General features: G+C 46.6%; 1 protein-coding gene across 1 annotated transcript; it reads left to right on the top strand.

Moving 5' to 3' along the window:
• LOC106646449 (paramyosin, long form) lies at positions 1-16124 on the top strand. Its single transcript, XM_089591424.1, has 15 exons — positions 1-653; positions 1967-2023; positions 5257-5343; positions 5450-5616; positions 7539-7776; positions 7846-7965; positions 8050-8199; positions 8272-8418; positions 8505-8721; positions 8817-8944; positions 9042-9154; positions 13393-13588; positions 13790-13918; positions 14096-14467; positions 14639-16124. The coding sequence occupies exons 1-15, from the start codon at positions 537-539 to the stop codon at positions 15029-15031; spliced, it is 2631 nt and encodes an 876-aa protein (XP_089447550.1). The 5' UTR covers positions 1-536; the 3' UTR covers positions 15032-16124.
• The last annotated feature ends 137 nt before the right edge of the window (positions 16125-16261 follow it).

Genomic DNA, 16261 nt, shown 5'->3' with positions numbered 1-16261 from the left:
CCTCCCCCGCGCGAGCACTCCGAGCCGGACGGACGAGCCGAGAGTCAGTCAGTCGGTCGGTCGGTGTCTGTGCAAGCTTGCGAGGCTTGTTGTTCTCTCTCTCTCTCTCTTTCTCTTTTTCACACATTTCTGTCTCTTCTTCGGAATTTTTCGAGGAGCAGCATATCGGCGGTAGTAGCAGCCGTAGCAGCAGTCGAGGCCGGTTCGACGATCAACGACGACAGACGACAAAGGCGCGCCTGTGAGACAGACGTGAACGCGCGTTATTTAATTACGACGGGGATCATCCGCGGGAAGGGACGAATCTCCGAATACCGAGGACCATAAGAGCATCGGGGGAGAGAGAAATAACAAGCTTGGAAAAGCTCCTTTGCTCGCTTCCGAGCGAAAAGTTGGGGCTGAACATAAGGATACGGGCGACCCTTTTGTTCACGTTACATAATTCGATACGTAGAATTTTTGTTTTTTTTTTTGTTTTTTTTTTTCGTTTCGGGACGATTTGACAAAGTTTAGTATACAATAGACAAGGTGGCAGAATGTCGTCGTCTGCGGTAGCCAAAGCATCGAAGTACACGTACCGCTCGTCTGGCGGTGGACAGGCCGACGTCAGCATCGAGTACAGCGCCGACCTGAGCGCTCTCACCAGACTCGAGGTAAGTTACCCTAATGACAAAAAACACTACCGAATCTCCGGGGCCATGCATTGCACACGCGATACAAATCCATCTCATCTCAGCTTTAACGTTGGATTCGGGAAAATTAATCTTTGAAATGAAAAAAAAAATAATAATAATAATAAAATCGGTATCTCGATGATTGGTAAAATCAAGCATTACTTCAAAACGATCACCATCGCGATAAAAGCCAACACACACGACACATCGAAACACCCAACATCAGAAGTAGATGCTTCCCAAAAGTGCGGCTGCAAAATGTGCCGAAACAAAACGGGGACAGCCAAGGAGCTCTTCACGGATGACGTAATAAAAGTGTGTTGTTTTTATCTTCTTGAAACGAAGTACTGTGCGCGATCACGATCCTGTAGAGGGACAAGAGGACCCGAGTGAGCGATCGGATATCAGTGTACCGTCGGGGAACAGGTACATTCGGCGATTCATCGTATACAATGACAGCAGTGGAAAAACGAAAGAAAAAAAAGAAAGAAAAAAAAAAAGAGGAACTATCGTGTGCATCGTCTGCAGCAACGAAGGCGAAAAGTTCAGTGACCATAGATGAGTCTAGTGCCAGAGATTGGCGCGCTCGCTCGTATAACACACGCGTGTTGTTATACACCTTGAGGCTCGTGTACCGGGCCAAAGTGCGGCTCCAACGGACGAAAATAGTCGGATCTGTGTGCCTACGCATACGCACGATTAGCTCTCGGCTTTCGGCCACTGCCTTCAAGGTAGGCGCCTGTTTCGACATCCCCCACCGAGAGCCCAAGCGTATGTTTTTTTTTTTCGTGGCCCACCACCAGTGCTGTTTTTAAAAATACAGCGACGCCGGTGTAGCCAAAACAACGCAGCAGTGATCCACACGCGAATACACCCGATCTTTGGTGAAATGACGTTGTTAATAACGACAATCGGTTGGGTAGGGGGGAAGGGGAGAAACGCGCGTGCGAGCATCAATCATCGCAGGCAAGGAAAGCAAAGTGAATTCCTGCGCTCGGTCGGGTCAGTTGCTCACGAAGGCGAGGCGCAGTGGAGGAGAAAAGCGCACCGAGCGACGTGCCAGAGTCAAAAAAGGGGGGGTGGGAGGGAAAGGAACACGGCCTGGGGGATATTTCTGTACCCCGGCGATTACGTAAACCCGTAGGAGTATCCGGCGACGCGGGCTCTCGCGACCTCGCGAAAGATTACGGATCTCTCTGGTTTTTCTGTCTCTGCATGGCTCGAGATCGAGAAATGACACCAAAACCAACAAAAAATCGCATGCATGGGGATTTGTTTTTCTTTGATTTCAGGACAAAATCCGCCTCCTGCAGGATGACCTCGAGTCCGAGAGGGAGCTGCGTCAGAGGGTAAGTGCTCGAGCTCTTCCTCGAAAGTTTCGTTTGCTTGGGGTACATGAGGCAAGGTTTTGCGACTTGCGGGGATATACGTGTTAAAATACAAGCGCTTCCCCGAACATATCTTGAGACTGCTCGGGTCAGAAGTATACGATCAAAGAGCTTTTCGAGAAATTCCAGAACGAGTCAAAATAAGTGCCAAGTCACACAGCTCATTTACGCCTGCGTTGCGAATGCGTAAGAATACGAATAAATCGCGAGATTTCTTTTACTTTGGGCAATAATTGATGAAAAAAAATTTTATTTTCCTTTCCGATCCAATGTGAGCGAACGAATGGCTAGCTGCTGCTCCAAATAACTGTTGTTCGGGAATCCAAGCCCGTCCAGATCTGTGGAAACAGTTCTGATGTAAATACGTTTATAAAAAGAAAATCGGGTCTCGCCGTCGTGACCTACAAAATACAAGCCGACCAATAACCGCATAGTACACCCGAGAATCGGGAACGAAAACAAGTTGAAACGTATAGTGACTCGCGCGTGCCTTGGAAAAAAAAAAAAAAAACGAAAAAAACGAAAAAAAGAAACGTACGGGAATCCGAAAAAGCTCGCTCCAGAGGCGCGCGAGATTATTTTCGGCGTTTCCTCGACGGGCGCTTTTGTCGAAATCTACCGAGCGGCGCTGTCAGATTGTCTCTCTCGCTCGGGCTACGGGCGACGAACATGGCGACCGGGTTGTAGAGCCTCTCGGCGCGCGTGTGTCCAGCTTTTTCTCTCTCTCTCTCCTGGCTATTTTGAGAACAAGAGCGAGAGAAATTACCACCACCACCGTTTCTGCGAGGCTGCTTTCGCGTTACTTCGATCCGCCGATTTGCGTTTCTCGCGCCGCCACTGTTGATTCTGGTGCTTGCGAGAACTTTGATGGGGGGAAGGCGCGAAAAAAATCGTGACGAAATCACTTTTTCTGGACAGGGTTCAGAGGAAATGCCGTTTCGGTGGGTTCCTCGTGGCTCCTCTGAAACTGAATTAAAATAAGGTTTTCCTGATTCGCAGTAAATATTTTTTACCCACCCAAAAATTGGGTTACCGCAGAGCTCTGAAAGTAGAATAATGGTAAAAAAATATTTAAATCTCAATATGGAAACATGAAAAGTTCACTAAAAATCAGCAAATCACATTGGCTATACTGATATTGTAATGGAAATTGGAAGTATGCATTATCTATGACAAAATAATTAAAAAATATTTCAATTATGTTGGACTGCTCGTAGATAAAGTTGCAGGATAGTGGGTCTACAGCCCAATAAAACGTATGATCGAGTCCTTGTATGTCTACAGCGCCACTTAGTATTCAATACGAGATTTAAAAACCAAAACTGAGCAAAAAATGGTCTGGTGTCAGTAGGAGCCTAATTTTCTTATTCTTAAAAAAAGTACTGAAAAATGTCACGGAAACTGCAAAATTTTTGGCTTGTCGGTCGCATTCTCTTCACGAGGGCCTTTGAAACGCATGATCTCTGAAGTTGTTGCGGAAAATAATTTTGCAGCTGGCCCGTAGCCTTCTTCCGCCTCGAATAGTCTTAACAGGGTCTTGCTTGAAATAAACTTGTTTTCCCGAACCCTCGCGGACTAGACGAAAACCTGACTTTGAAAAGGCGTTTCTGATAATTTTATTATTTACTCACGTCACCATTGGCGATAAAGAGAATAACTTACTGCCAGAATTATGTTTGCCTTCAAACTAAAAATACCGATATACTTTTCGTTTCAATTAAAAATTGTCATTGGCATTTTTTCGTGCTTAGAAAAAATTTTTCACAAAAATAGCATCCAATACATGTATAGATTTATTTGTAAAAAGTGGGATGGTCTATTTTCGTGGCGCACTCGTTATTTATAACCTATTGAATTGTCAAAAAATTAGTTTAGAAAAGATAAAGTTGTGACTTTTATTTTCGTCCGTAATTTAAAACAGTTCAACAATAAACAATCGCATTCTTCAAATCTTATTATAGTTTATAGAAAATTGATATTTTACGTAAAAATCAACTGGTCCGATCTCCAAAACCTTAGGCTCAGCTCTTAATTATTACTTCGTTTTTAAATATACACATATACCACCGGAGTCTAACAAACTCGTGTTAAACGCCGTCAGCGAAGCAATTTATTACTTAGTTTACTCGACAGCTGAGACTCCGTGCCAGAGAGAGAAAGAGTGAAGTTATGCAATTCTTGAAATAATCATGCCTTGAAAATACACCAAATACTCGGCATACCTTCGTTAATATAATGTAACATTTTATCCAAACAAAATTTACCATACATCAGGACCTACCATTTTTTAAACTAATCACTGAAACCACTCGAGCTTGCGAATTTTTTTACTACACTCTCGGTCGAAACAATCTAAGCTCAACCATCCGATTAATTTTACCCATGACAAAATGTTTACCGCTACAGTTCCCAAATAGCTTTGTGAATCATCGTCAGTTTTTCAAAGAAACCATTTCTCTGTATATGCAAGATCTCGGCTCGCTTCGTTGCTCGCCAAATGTCTCGTCGCTACATTGATTTGCAGCCAGCGATTATGCACATATCAAAGCTAATACCCGTGCCCTCCGGCAATCAGCATCCAATACTCAAAGGGTCAGTTCGCGGGGGGTCTCTCGCATCCGATTGTGCGGCGGATCTTTACCTCGCTCGAGGAAACAGAGGCCACTGCGGATGCGGCTCGTTTGTAATGTGAATAAAGCGCTGGATTTAGAAGCGCCCGGAATTAGATCGCGCGGACTCTGACGTCACGTGGACTATCGTCGTGTAGCCTGGGAGGGTATAATCAATCCGTGGTGTCTCTTTTCCTCGAGTGCGCGTTGAAATAACGACCACCTGTGTTGACAGGAAATTTGCAGCCCGTCGGCAGTTGGGAGGTGATGCGCGCTTCGATGACCGCCATTTCGCATACATTCTTTCCTATACTTGGTACAACTGGAGCGGGACAAAACAACGGCCGAGCGTAGTGTCGGTTTCTTTTTCTTTCGGTCAACGTTGCGTATTTTCTGGTTTTAAGTAGTAAAGGTCGGGTTAGGTCAGACATGGGTTCGATGTAGTCGTGCGAGAGATTTCCGACAGTTACGTCATTAAAACTGTCGTTGGGAGTGAAAGGGTGCGTAAAACCTTGCTTCAAAAGCTGAAAATAAAGCACATATATGTTGATGATGAATCATAAACTATACGGTGTTACGTTGCAGATTGAACGCGAGCGCGCCGACCTGAGCGTGCAAGTCATCCAGCTATCCGAGCGCCTCGAGGAGGCCGAGGGTGGCGCCGAATCTCAGGTACCTATGAATTTGTTTTTGTAAAACTCGTATAGATGGATTTTTTTTTTTTTTTTAATAATAATAACGTTCAACAATACACTCACGATGCAATCCCCGATTTCAGTTCGAGATCAACAAGAAGAGGGACACAGAACTACTGAAGCTGAGAAAGCTCCTCGAAGATGTGCACCTGGAGAGCGAAGAAACTGCCCATCTTCTGCGCAAGAAGCACCAGGAGGTCGTCGTCGACTTCCAGGATCAGATCGATGTGCTCTCGAAGGCACGCGCTAGGTTAGTAGTACTCGAGCTAGGGATTTTTACCCATCTATGGCTCTTAAGATATTGCCAAGCTACACGGATTCAAGTCATAAAAAATCTTTGACAGCTCAATTATATTATATTATCTTTTAAAAAATGTACAATGGCTCTGTTTGTACAAGTCCTTTCGCTGGGACGTAAGGTCCACGTGATGGGGGATTTCGATAAAATCCAGTGCACTTGGATCCAATGGCGTATTTGTCGACGCGACGCGTGGGTGGTAGGTAACGGGTAAAGTACACTTGCGAAATTTGATGTTATGTCACCTGAACACTGGCCGGAATCCAACTCTCGTGCACCTGAGAAATTACCACGCTGTTGCACGACATGTGGTTACCTCAACACGCGTTAAACAGTATCGAAGTTCCTATTAAAATAACTTACCCATTGCATCAAGAGACAGACGGGAAACAGGCATCGCTATTTCCCAAAACTTAAAATGGATTAGGTGACTCTTACTTTTTTTTTCGTTAAACGTAGCCATTTGTAAACGGCAGCGTATCATTGTTTGTCATTGTTCTCGGCTACTCTTCTTTTTCAAAAAGTTTTCCGATGGCGTGGCTCACTGAAAACTTTGATCTCGCGGAGCCAACGGATCACGAAAAAAAAGAGGCTGGTATTTAAATTAAGAAACTTGAAAATAACTGACAACACAAACCGACAAAGTAGAGCAACTAGCGTACATTGGATAATCAGGGCTCTCGGCCACTTCCGCGATTTCCCTCTAATCAGACTCGAGGATCCGCACACGGAAAGAGCCCCTCGTTAATTGGGAACCAATTAGGCGACGCCACGTTCTCGAATTTGAATTTAAATCGCGCGAAAAGTCGAGATTTCAACGCGCAAATACGACGACGATGACTGCAAGGAGGGGGGGGGTAGGGGAGTGGGAAAAAGAGCTCGCGTGCTATTTTCGGACGACGGCACGACCGTTTCACCCACATTCGCGCGCTGAGCTTATGACAAAAACTCGACAACTGCTATAATCGCTGTAACGTAATATTACGGAAAAAAAAAAATAAAATAAAACTCCTCGACTTATCCGAGCCAAGGGACCATGGTGCATTGAGTATTCGCAACTCAGAATATCACTCGATGGAAAATCTCGGTCGTAAAAAATATAGAGGGATCGCTCGAGTCTCAGCTACCGTGGATTTATGCACACCACAAGAGACGGGGGCTACTTTCTTTCGTGTCATATTTTCAACTTCATCGAGTTAGATCAACATCCGAGCATCGATAGGCACTGCGAAAAATCTGAATTTTTTCACGCCCAACCGTGTAGCAGTAAGCAAACGCGAAGCGAGAGGAGAACTTCCTCGGGCCTCTACGAGCTAACGACTATTTTTAACGCGGCAGCGGCTTCGTTTCGCTCTCGCTCTCTCGCTTCCTCTCGCGCTCCCATATTAGTACACGCTTCGTGGGCCACGAGCTCTCCCCACTACCCTCACCGTATCCTCGGAATCGGAGACACATTACACCCTCGGCAGAGTTGGCAAATATATACATATACATGTTTGCACTGCGTGGGTGCCGTAGCTTATTTTGTTGTGTTAATTCTTTCTCACATTTCCGAATCTCGGGGCTTGGGAAAAATGACTCGGATCGATCACATTATCTTTTTTCCATTTTTGGGCGCACAAAACGGAGAGGGAAGCTGTAAAATGACGGTGTTTAAGGGTTATTTTGTGATCTTCTTTCTAAACGTAAAAATTGTTGGTCTAAAAATTTATTTGCCAAAAAAATCGAATCCATCTTGTTTTGGATCCAAAGGCAATAATGTTAATAAAAATATCATTTCTGCGTATTGCGTATATTTGGAGTAAAATTCACATTGCTTTAGTACAACAAAACAAGCACAAATAATATGGAAAAAAAAAACCATGAATTTGCAGAGCCGACAAGGAAAAATCGAAATTCCAGCAGGAAGTGTACGAGCTCCTCGCGCAGCTGGACAATGTCACGAAAGAAAAGATGATGTCGATCAAGACCGTGGAGAAACTGGAGGTGCACGTGTCGGAGCTGAACGTCAAAATCGAGGAAATCAACCGCACCATCGTCGACATAACCAGCCACAAGACTCGCCTGTCCCAGGAGAACATCGAGCTCACCAAAGAAGTTCAAGACTTGAAGGTGACATTTTATTGAACAAAATAGCCCCCACATCAGAGACGTGACGTAGCCCATCCGATGGTATTTTAGGTGAACATCGAGAACATCACTTACCTGAGATCACAAATCGCCAGCCAACTCGAGGATGCCCGTCGCCGACTGGAGGACGAGGAGCGCCGCCGATCCCTCGTCGAGGCCTCCCTCCACCAGGTACGTAATTCACAATTGACCTTTCGAATGGTCATAGGCTAATGTTTTAACTTTCACGCAAACAAATAAACAACGATCTCACAGGTCGAAACGGAGCTCGAGTCCGTCCGCGTGCAATTGGAAGAAGAGTCAGAGGCTCGTCTGGAACTGGAACGCCAATTGGTCAAGGCCAACGGCGAAGTCAACATTTGGAGGTCCAAGTACGAGACCGAGGCCAACGCTCGCGCCGAAGAGGTGAGAACTACGACACAAATGAAAAAAAAAAACAAAAAAAAATCCCCACCAATGATGCACCCTGACTTGTAGGTCGAGGAGCTGCGCAGGAAGTACTCGGCGCGCATTCAAGAGCAAGAGGAGCAGATCGAAACTCTGCTCGTGAAGATCAACAACCTCGAGAAGCAAAAGTCGCGCCTGCAGTCCGAAGTCGAGGTCCTCATCATTGACTTGGAGAAGGTGATAACTCCTCTATCCTTGCACTCGAGCCATGATTCAATGACGCTCACTCGCTGGATTTGTTTTTTTTTTTTTTTGTCGCACAGGCCAATGGAACCGCTCGGGAGCTGCAGAAGCGCGTCGAGCACCTCGAGAAGACCAACATCGACCTCAAGTCCCGGCTCGAGGAGACCATCAACCTGTTCGAGGCCAGCCAACGCGACTTGCGCAACAAGCAGCAGGAGCTCCAACGCACCGTCGCCGAGCTGGACAAGACTCGCGAGCAGAAAGACCAACTGGCCCGCGAGAACAAGAAGCTGGGCGGTGGGTGTTTTTTTGATTTTTTTATTTTACTTATCTTTCTTTTCTCAACTGATACAACAATAATCACAAAAAAAAAAAAAATTTGTTTCCCACAGACGATCTTAGCGATGCTAAGAACCAGCTGGCTGACATGAACCGCAGGCTCCACGAGCTCGAGCTGGAACTCCGTCGCCTGGAGAACGAGCGCGAAGAACTAGCTGCCGCCTACAAGGAAGCCGAGGCTGTAGGTTTCAAATCACTAGTACATCTTTGAGTATCGTTCGTGCATAAAGGACTCAATTTGTATTTTTTTTTTTTTTTTTTTTCACGTTAATGTACAGGGACGCAAGATCGAGGAGCAGCGTGCGCAGCGCCTGTCCGCCGAGCTGAGCCAACTGCGTCACGAGACCGAGCGCCGTATCGCGGAGAAGGACGAGGAGATCGAGGCCATCCGGTGAGTACCTTAGCATCGACAAAAACTATCGTGTTTTTTATATGATTGTGGTTCCCTTTTCCTTGTCCCCTTGACGTCCCGTTGCTCTCTTCGGTTTTCTCACGATGTTCTCCGGTTGCGCGGCACAAGTGCAAGTCGATACATCCGATGTATCAATGAAAATATTGCCGCAACATGTATATTCGACGGCAGCTGCGGGGCTTGTTTCGAAAACGAGATATTTATAGCGCATGCGGCGATTGATTATTGTCATCGCTTGTATAGTGTGGAGGAGGATGTTGCGATTCAACAGTCGATGGATCGATATCATTGCGAAAACGAACTTCCTCCCACACGTGGCTGCTTGATTTTCGATTAACTTGACGCACTTTTTGTGCATTTTTTCACTTACTGGTATGGCATTGATAGGTAGCCAGCGGGTCATCAAGAAACAGATGGGCTCACAACCCTTTGCCTTTTAATACATCTATTTGACTCAAGATTGTATCGGCTGACACGTAGTTCAGCCGTCAGTGGAACCTAATTCCATGGGCTCTATCACGGCTTCCGATATTTCGCAAAAGTCTGTATTTTTTTCGATAGTTAAAATAAAATTATAGTTGAGTGCATGCGCAGTCTAAGAATTATCGAAAAAAATACTGACTTTTGCGAGCTAGATATCGAAAGCCGTGATAGAGCCCCAATGTCTCAGGAAAAAGTTTGGTTCGAGACGGGGGAGCGTTCCGTATGAAGAAGCAGAGCAAATGTCAGCTGAAAGGATGAACTTACCCATAAACGAGATGATGAACTTCTGCTTTCAGTAGACTGTAATTTTTTGCACTTTCTTTCACCGAATATTGATTGTACTTTTTGAAGTAATGAAAAAATGTGACAATTGAAAGTACAAGCGACTCTGTGAGCCAGAGTCCACTCGACCGAGAGCGGAAAACGTCAGAGAGCCTCACCCTTGTCCCAATTACAAGAGAGAGAGAGAGAGGAACCAAACACCCCAGGCATTGAACCAAGCGCGAGCGATCAAACACTCATCGGAATTATTAATAGTTGGCGCTCAATCGCACGTGCGTCAGTGGATCGTTAAGGGGAAAGAGAGAGAGAGATGGAGGCCCTATTAATAATCCCAAGAGTCAATATCTGCGCGCGCAATTGCGATCCGTCAATTACATGTCGCAAGCGAGCAAAAAAAATCTACAAATGACGGCCCGTCCGTCTCTGTATCGACAGACCCGCATCGACGACGCGACCCTTCGATCTCACTTCTCGTCGAGTTTGGTCCGCGAATGGACTTTAGCACCACCGTCAGATCTCGACGATTTTTCTACGGGAAATCGACGACGAAGAAAAAGTCCGCTACTCGCCCTTCGGTTGATGGTTGAGAGGAAAGATCAGGGAAGAGAATTTAGCAAAAAAAAAAGGGAACGAAAGGTGATTTGTGTGTATTTATCTGTATTTCAACGACTCGAGAATCGGCAAGGGGTATACCGAGCGAGAGTGAAACCGTACATTCCAAGGGGAAAAAATGTCCGACGTGCCTTTGGCGCAGATGCCGGTGGCGCCGACCAAATGGCGTCACCTGCCAACGACGATTTACGAAAAAAACTACGGCTTCGGGATAAACTATTACCAGCCGATGATCGACTACCTCGACAGAAAGGAGAGCGCCGAGGCTTCCAAGAGCACGGCCCTCAAGGCCCCGCTACCCTTTACGGAGTCACGCGCCTCTTGGGAGCACAACTACATCGTGCCCTACAGCAGAGACGAGCTCGCACGGCACACTATAGCCACCGAAATGAAGGCCAAGGAGCACTTGGAGAACTTTAAGGTAGACTATAGACTATCCGACGTACCCGTGAAAGCTCAAGGCCGATTTAATTCATGTACGAACGTAATTGCACATATATGTGCGTGACTCACTCTCGTTGAATTTCATTCATCGGTGGGGACATGCCAAAAAAAACATGCGATTGTACACCGTTGCAAGTGGATACTCGATTGATGACTCTTTATTTCCATATTGTTTAGTAAAGGTCATTTTTAATTGCAAACGAGATCTAAATTTCGCGATTAACTGCTCTAATTGACACGGTGGTAATGGACCGTACGGTGGGATTGAATCAATTTTCGAATCAACGGTCCTCCGTTAGCTCAACCAGCCGCGCGTCTTTGCTCTTTTGATATGCCCTACGGTCCATAAATTTTGTTTCATTACACGAGAGTATCTTTTTGGTGCGTAGGGGTGTAAGTATGTATATATATATATACGTGTGATACCAATCGCGCCTGACTATTAATAACACCGAGGTGCACTCTCGCGCTTTGTTTTCTTATTATCGAGGGGACGGATGGGCATTGGCGCTCGCGTGTACGGGCACCGACTTGGCGTCTGCCGACCTTTGAGCGCGAGCCGCTCTTCTAAATCGGTACCGCGGAAGAGGGAGAGAGCCGCAGAAGCTCGCCGCGGACGAGCGAGGCAGGACTCCTCGTTCGACCGAGGAGAGACCAGGTGCTCCGTTTGTGCCCCTCGAGTTTTGTGCCATTACGTTGTAAGTTGTTCCGTGGTGAGGTAGTTCATTCGAATTTACACGCAATCACCGGATAAGTATCAAAAGCGAGAAACCAACCACTTTGACTTTTTACACGCGTTTATTTACTTTTTTTTTTCTGGTCGGTGCCAATGTATCGATTTCTCACTCCATAGTCAAAATTTTGTTTGGTTTTTTTTCCCCTTTGCACGCAACACATCCACAGACAAAGTAACAAACCGGTGTACCATTACGTAACGATCGGCACGGAGAAAGTCGCGCTTGATGAACGAAATTCCGTTGCCGCCCGAATTAAACGCGACACCCAAACCGCGGTGAAACATCGGGAAAAGCGGCGCGTCTCGGATTTCTGGCGCGAGGAAATTTTCGCATCTGCCAAGACGTGATTGAGAGCGCGCGAGGCCCGGGCGGCAGCAATCGAGCCGAGAAAAAGGAAAAAGGCCTGCAGGGAGCATATACATACCTGTGTATATGCCAAGTGGTTTTTTGAGTCCGGCTTTCGTCGGCCTGTCCGTCTTTTTTAATCTCCGGCGCGAGTGCCTGTATGTTTAGCTGCACAGGCAGTTTGGAAGAGCCGTATAGGCGTGGCACCCATGGCTGAAAAGGGAATTTTTTAAGTAGTATAAGCGCGTAAATAGTCGGACGTACGCGTAAAAATCAGTTTTTTTGCCGGTTTGGTGATTCAATAAATCGTAACAGTACTTTGTCACTCCTCGATCACGCATTGTCACTCTCACGCACTGATCTCATACATGAAAAAAACAAAAAAACAAAAACAAAAGAAAAAAGAAACCAAGTCATCCCAAAACTCAGCGTCGAGTCCATCTTAATTGACATCTAAGCGCCGACAATCGATCCGCTTCTCATCCCCGAAATAAACGCTCAGGCAGCCCAGCGCTCGGACTTCAGTCGGCAAAAGTGCGTACAAGCGGCCCGAGTCTCGAAGGAGGTGTACTCGAGCAAGTTCGAGGCGGAGGCAACGAGGTTGCTGTACAGGCGAGCCGCGAGCGAGCCCGACTCCGAGTTCGCGGCGGAGGAGATGGCAGGGTTGCGCAGCCAAGCCCTCCGGGAGCTCCAGTCGTGCAGCGACGAGGTGGCCAGCGGCACCACCACCACCGAGTCGTACCACCAGCACGGCCGGCAACTGCGGGGCAAGTCGGCCAAAGCCATCGAGTTCCAGCTCAAGGCCAACGCGCTGATGAACTTGTCGAGGAGCGAGGAGCTTGCCGACATAAGGAAGTACCAGCGCGAGGTCGTCCACGTGCACCACGACGAGGCCGAGCACCAGAGGCTCATGGAGGAGCGCTTCAGGAATCTCACCGACCTCGAGAAGCTCACCACGCCCCTGGCCAGCCTCAGCAAGGAGATGAAGAGCTTCGAGCAGAGGAACAGTAGCTATTTACTCGACAAGAGGTTGGTTAGGAGCCGCCGAAATTCATGTTGGTTTTTACGACCCGATGCGTTTAAATAATTTCGTGAAGCCGTATAGGACTGCCATTGCAGCTCGGTGCGTGGAGTTTTTATGATTTTTAAACACTGTTCTTCCGTGAGGGAAACGCAAGTGCTTTTCTTGTGCCCCACCATGTCTCCTCGAACCCGTACCTTATACCACTTGTTTCGTTTTTATTTCCATATCCAAGTTGAAAAAAAAAAAAAAAAAAAAGTGTTTCATCTATAACCCGTGCATACCGATTGCAGCAAGCAGACCAGCATCGAAATCGAGCAGCTGAACGCCCGCGTCGTCGAGGCCGAGATCAAGCTCAAGACGGAAGTGCAGCGCGTCAAGAAGAAGCTGCAGATCCAGATCACGGAGCTCGAGCTGTCGCTCGACGTCGCCAACAAGACCAACATCGACCTCCAGAAGACCATCAAGAAGCAATCGCTCACCTTGACCGTAAGTGACGGAGCATTGTGAAAAAAAGGAAAAAAGAATTTCGTTTTTTTTTTTTTTTCAACTCCTTTGCCACAAAACGAGTGTAAACATCGAAATCCGGCACAATTTGGCCGGGCACTTTGGCCAACCAAACGTGTACGGGGTTGAATTATGACTCGCGCGATTAATCTCTAATAACACGCGTGCCGTTTGTGTTCTCAGGAGTTGCAAGCCCACTACGATGAGGTTCAGCGCCAGCTGCAGGTAACGCTCGATCAGTTGGGCATCAGCCAGCGCCGCCTGCAATCCTTGACTTCCGAGCTCGAGGAGGTCCGCGGCAACTACGAATCCGTGAGTACTATACAACTCATAAATCACCGCCATGCACCCGATAAATTAATAGAGCGAAAGTAGCACTCGCGAGCCTTTTTTCTTTGACCACCGAAAGTGGGTTGGATGTAATTTACGGGAAATATATATATATATATATATAAATATATGTGTATAAATTGGTGCACACGTGTACAGGCCCTTCGTGCCAAGAGGACGGTCGAGCAGGCGTACGAGGAGGCGACGAGCCGCATAAACGAGCTGACGACCATAAACGTGAACATCGCGTCCTCGAAGGCGAAGCTCGAGCAGGAGCTGTCGACCCTCGCCGGTGACTACGAGGAGGTGACGAAGGAGCTGCGCGTGAGCGACGAGCGCTACCAACGCGTCCAGAACGAGCTCAAGCACACTGTCGAGATTCTGCACGAGGAGCAGGAGCGCATCGTGAAAATCGAGGCGATCAAGAAGAGCCTCGAGATCGAAGTCAAGAACATCTCGGTGCGCCTCGAGGAGGTCGAGGCCAACGCGATCGTCGGTGGAAAGCGCATCATCAGCAAACTCGAGGCCAGGGTAGGTTCAATTACCAACTATTTTTATTCATCTCGATTGAATGGTGAGAAGAAAGAAAGAAAAAAAAAAAAAAAAAAAAAAAAAAAAAAAAAAAAAAGAGAGAGGGAGAAGGATATGTATATGTATGTGTGTGTATATCGATCGGTCATGTTTTTCCTTCCCTGGGCTTAGATCCGCGATCTCGAGTTGGAGCTGGACGAGGAGAAGCGCCGACACGCCGAGACGGTGAAGATCCTGCGCAAGAAGGAGCGCAACATCAAGGAGGTGATGATCCAGGTCGAGGAGGACTCGAAGAACATAGCCCTGCTGCAGGAGTCGCTCGACAAGGCCAGCCAAAAGGTCAACATTTACAAGCGCCAGCTGACGGAGCAGGAGGGCATGTCCCAGCAGAGCGTGACGAGGGTGCGTCGCTTCCAGCGCGAGCTCGAGGCGGCCGAGGATCGGGCCGACACCGCCGAGTCCAACCTCACCCTCATACGCGCCAAGCACCGCAGCTTCGTCACCACGTCGTCCGTCCCCGGCTCCCAGGTCTACCTCGTCCAGGAGTCGAGGCAGGAGCTGTAGGGCTCCCCCGACCCCGAGCCATCCCCCTCTCCCAAAAAAAAAAAAAAATCCCTCAGCGCATCTCGCCCGTACCGCAGCATTACAAACGACAAGAGTACGTTCGACCACCCGATTTACGTTTTACTCGTAGATGCCGAATCATACGCTCTTTCAAGTATCGGTTTTCCAATTTGTCATCAGGCAAAACTTTTTTCGGGCGAGGAAGAGTGAGCAGAAACGACGGCGGAGCAAGCGAGAAGTACCACATTGCCTCGAGCAGCCCTTGCGTAAGGACGCATCCATCGAGCGCCTAAAAACACGGACGAGCTCATCTGTATTTTCAATTGATTATGTTATTACGATGATGATGATGATTTTTAAAAGCCGGACATTTTATGAATAAAATTTTCAATGAAAAATGATGAAAGTAGAAAACCAAAAACCGAGTCCACACCACACCGCAACAGGTTGCACCGAGGCCATTTCACAACGATGATCGATATTAACTAATCCAAAGTACACACATATTTATAAAATAACCATGCCATAACGTCAAGTTTCTCTCATCTCGGCTTTTTTCCTCTCTCTCGCTCGCACATATCTCAACACCATTATTTGTTATCACGTGTACGCACATACATATTTATATACATACACGCAAATCAACATGTATATGTTATTTATATCGAAACATTATTTCACACCCCACGAAATTTTCGTGCCTTCATCCATCGCTCACTTTCGGATCCCGAAAAAAAAAATAAATATTGCATCCTCGCCTTGTTTCTTCCTCTTTCGGGATGGCTCGTGATGCAAAGTTCATCGTTAATAATAATGTGCATTTTTGCATGCACACACATCTCCACGTGTCTCTCACGCTCTTTCTATTTTTCTATCTCTCCGTCTCTGTCTTTCTCTGTACTCTTTCGTTTTTATTTTCTATGGTTCGTACTAAAGTGTATACGCGTTTCCATGAGCCCGAAGCAAAGGAGTAAGAAACAAAGGCAACCTGAGAAGAGAGCGAATTTGAAACGAGACGCGCTTTTCGACGGAATAAATGATACTTGTATCGATTAATAATAAAAAATAAATAAATAAAAAAATTAAAAAAAAACATACATTTATATAAGAGAGAAACGAAAGAGAAAACACAAAGCTCGAAGCTTGGTGTGGTCTGCATTAAATGAATATACCTCTATCATTCAGATTATATTATTATTATTATGATTATTATTTTATTCTTATTATTAT

This window comes from Copidosoma floridanum, unplaced genomic scaffold, assembly GCF_036245765.1.
Source record: "Copidosoma floridanum isolate Cflo_tuat_1 unplaced genomic scaffold, Cflo_Japanese_pri ptg000001l, whole genome shotgun sequence".
Lineage (NCBI taxonomy): Eukaryota > Metazoa > Arthropoda > Insecta > Hymenoptera > Encyrtidae > Copidosoma > Copidosoma floridanum.
This window is presented reverse-complemented; position numbering and strand designations above follow the sequence as displayed.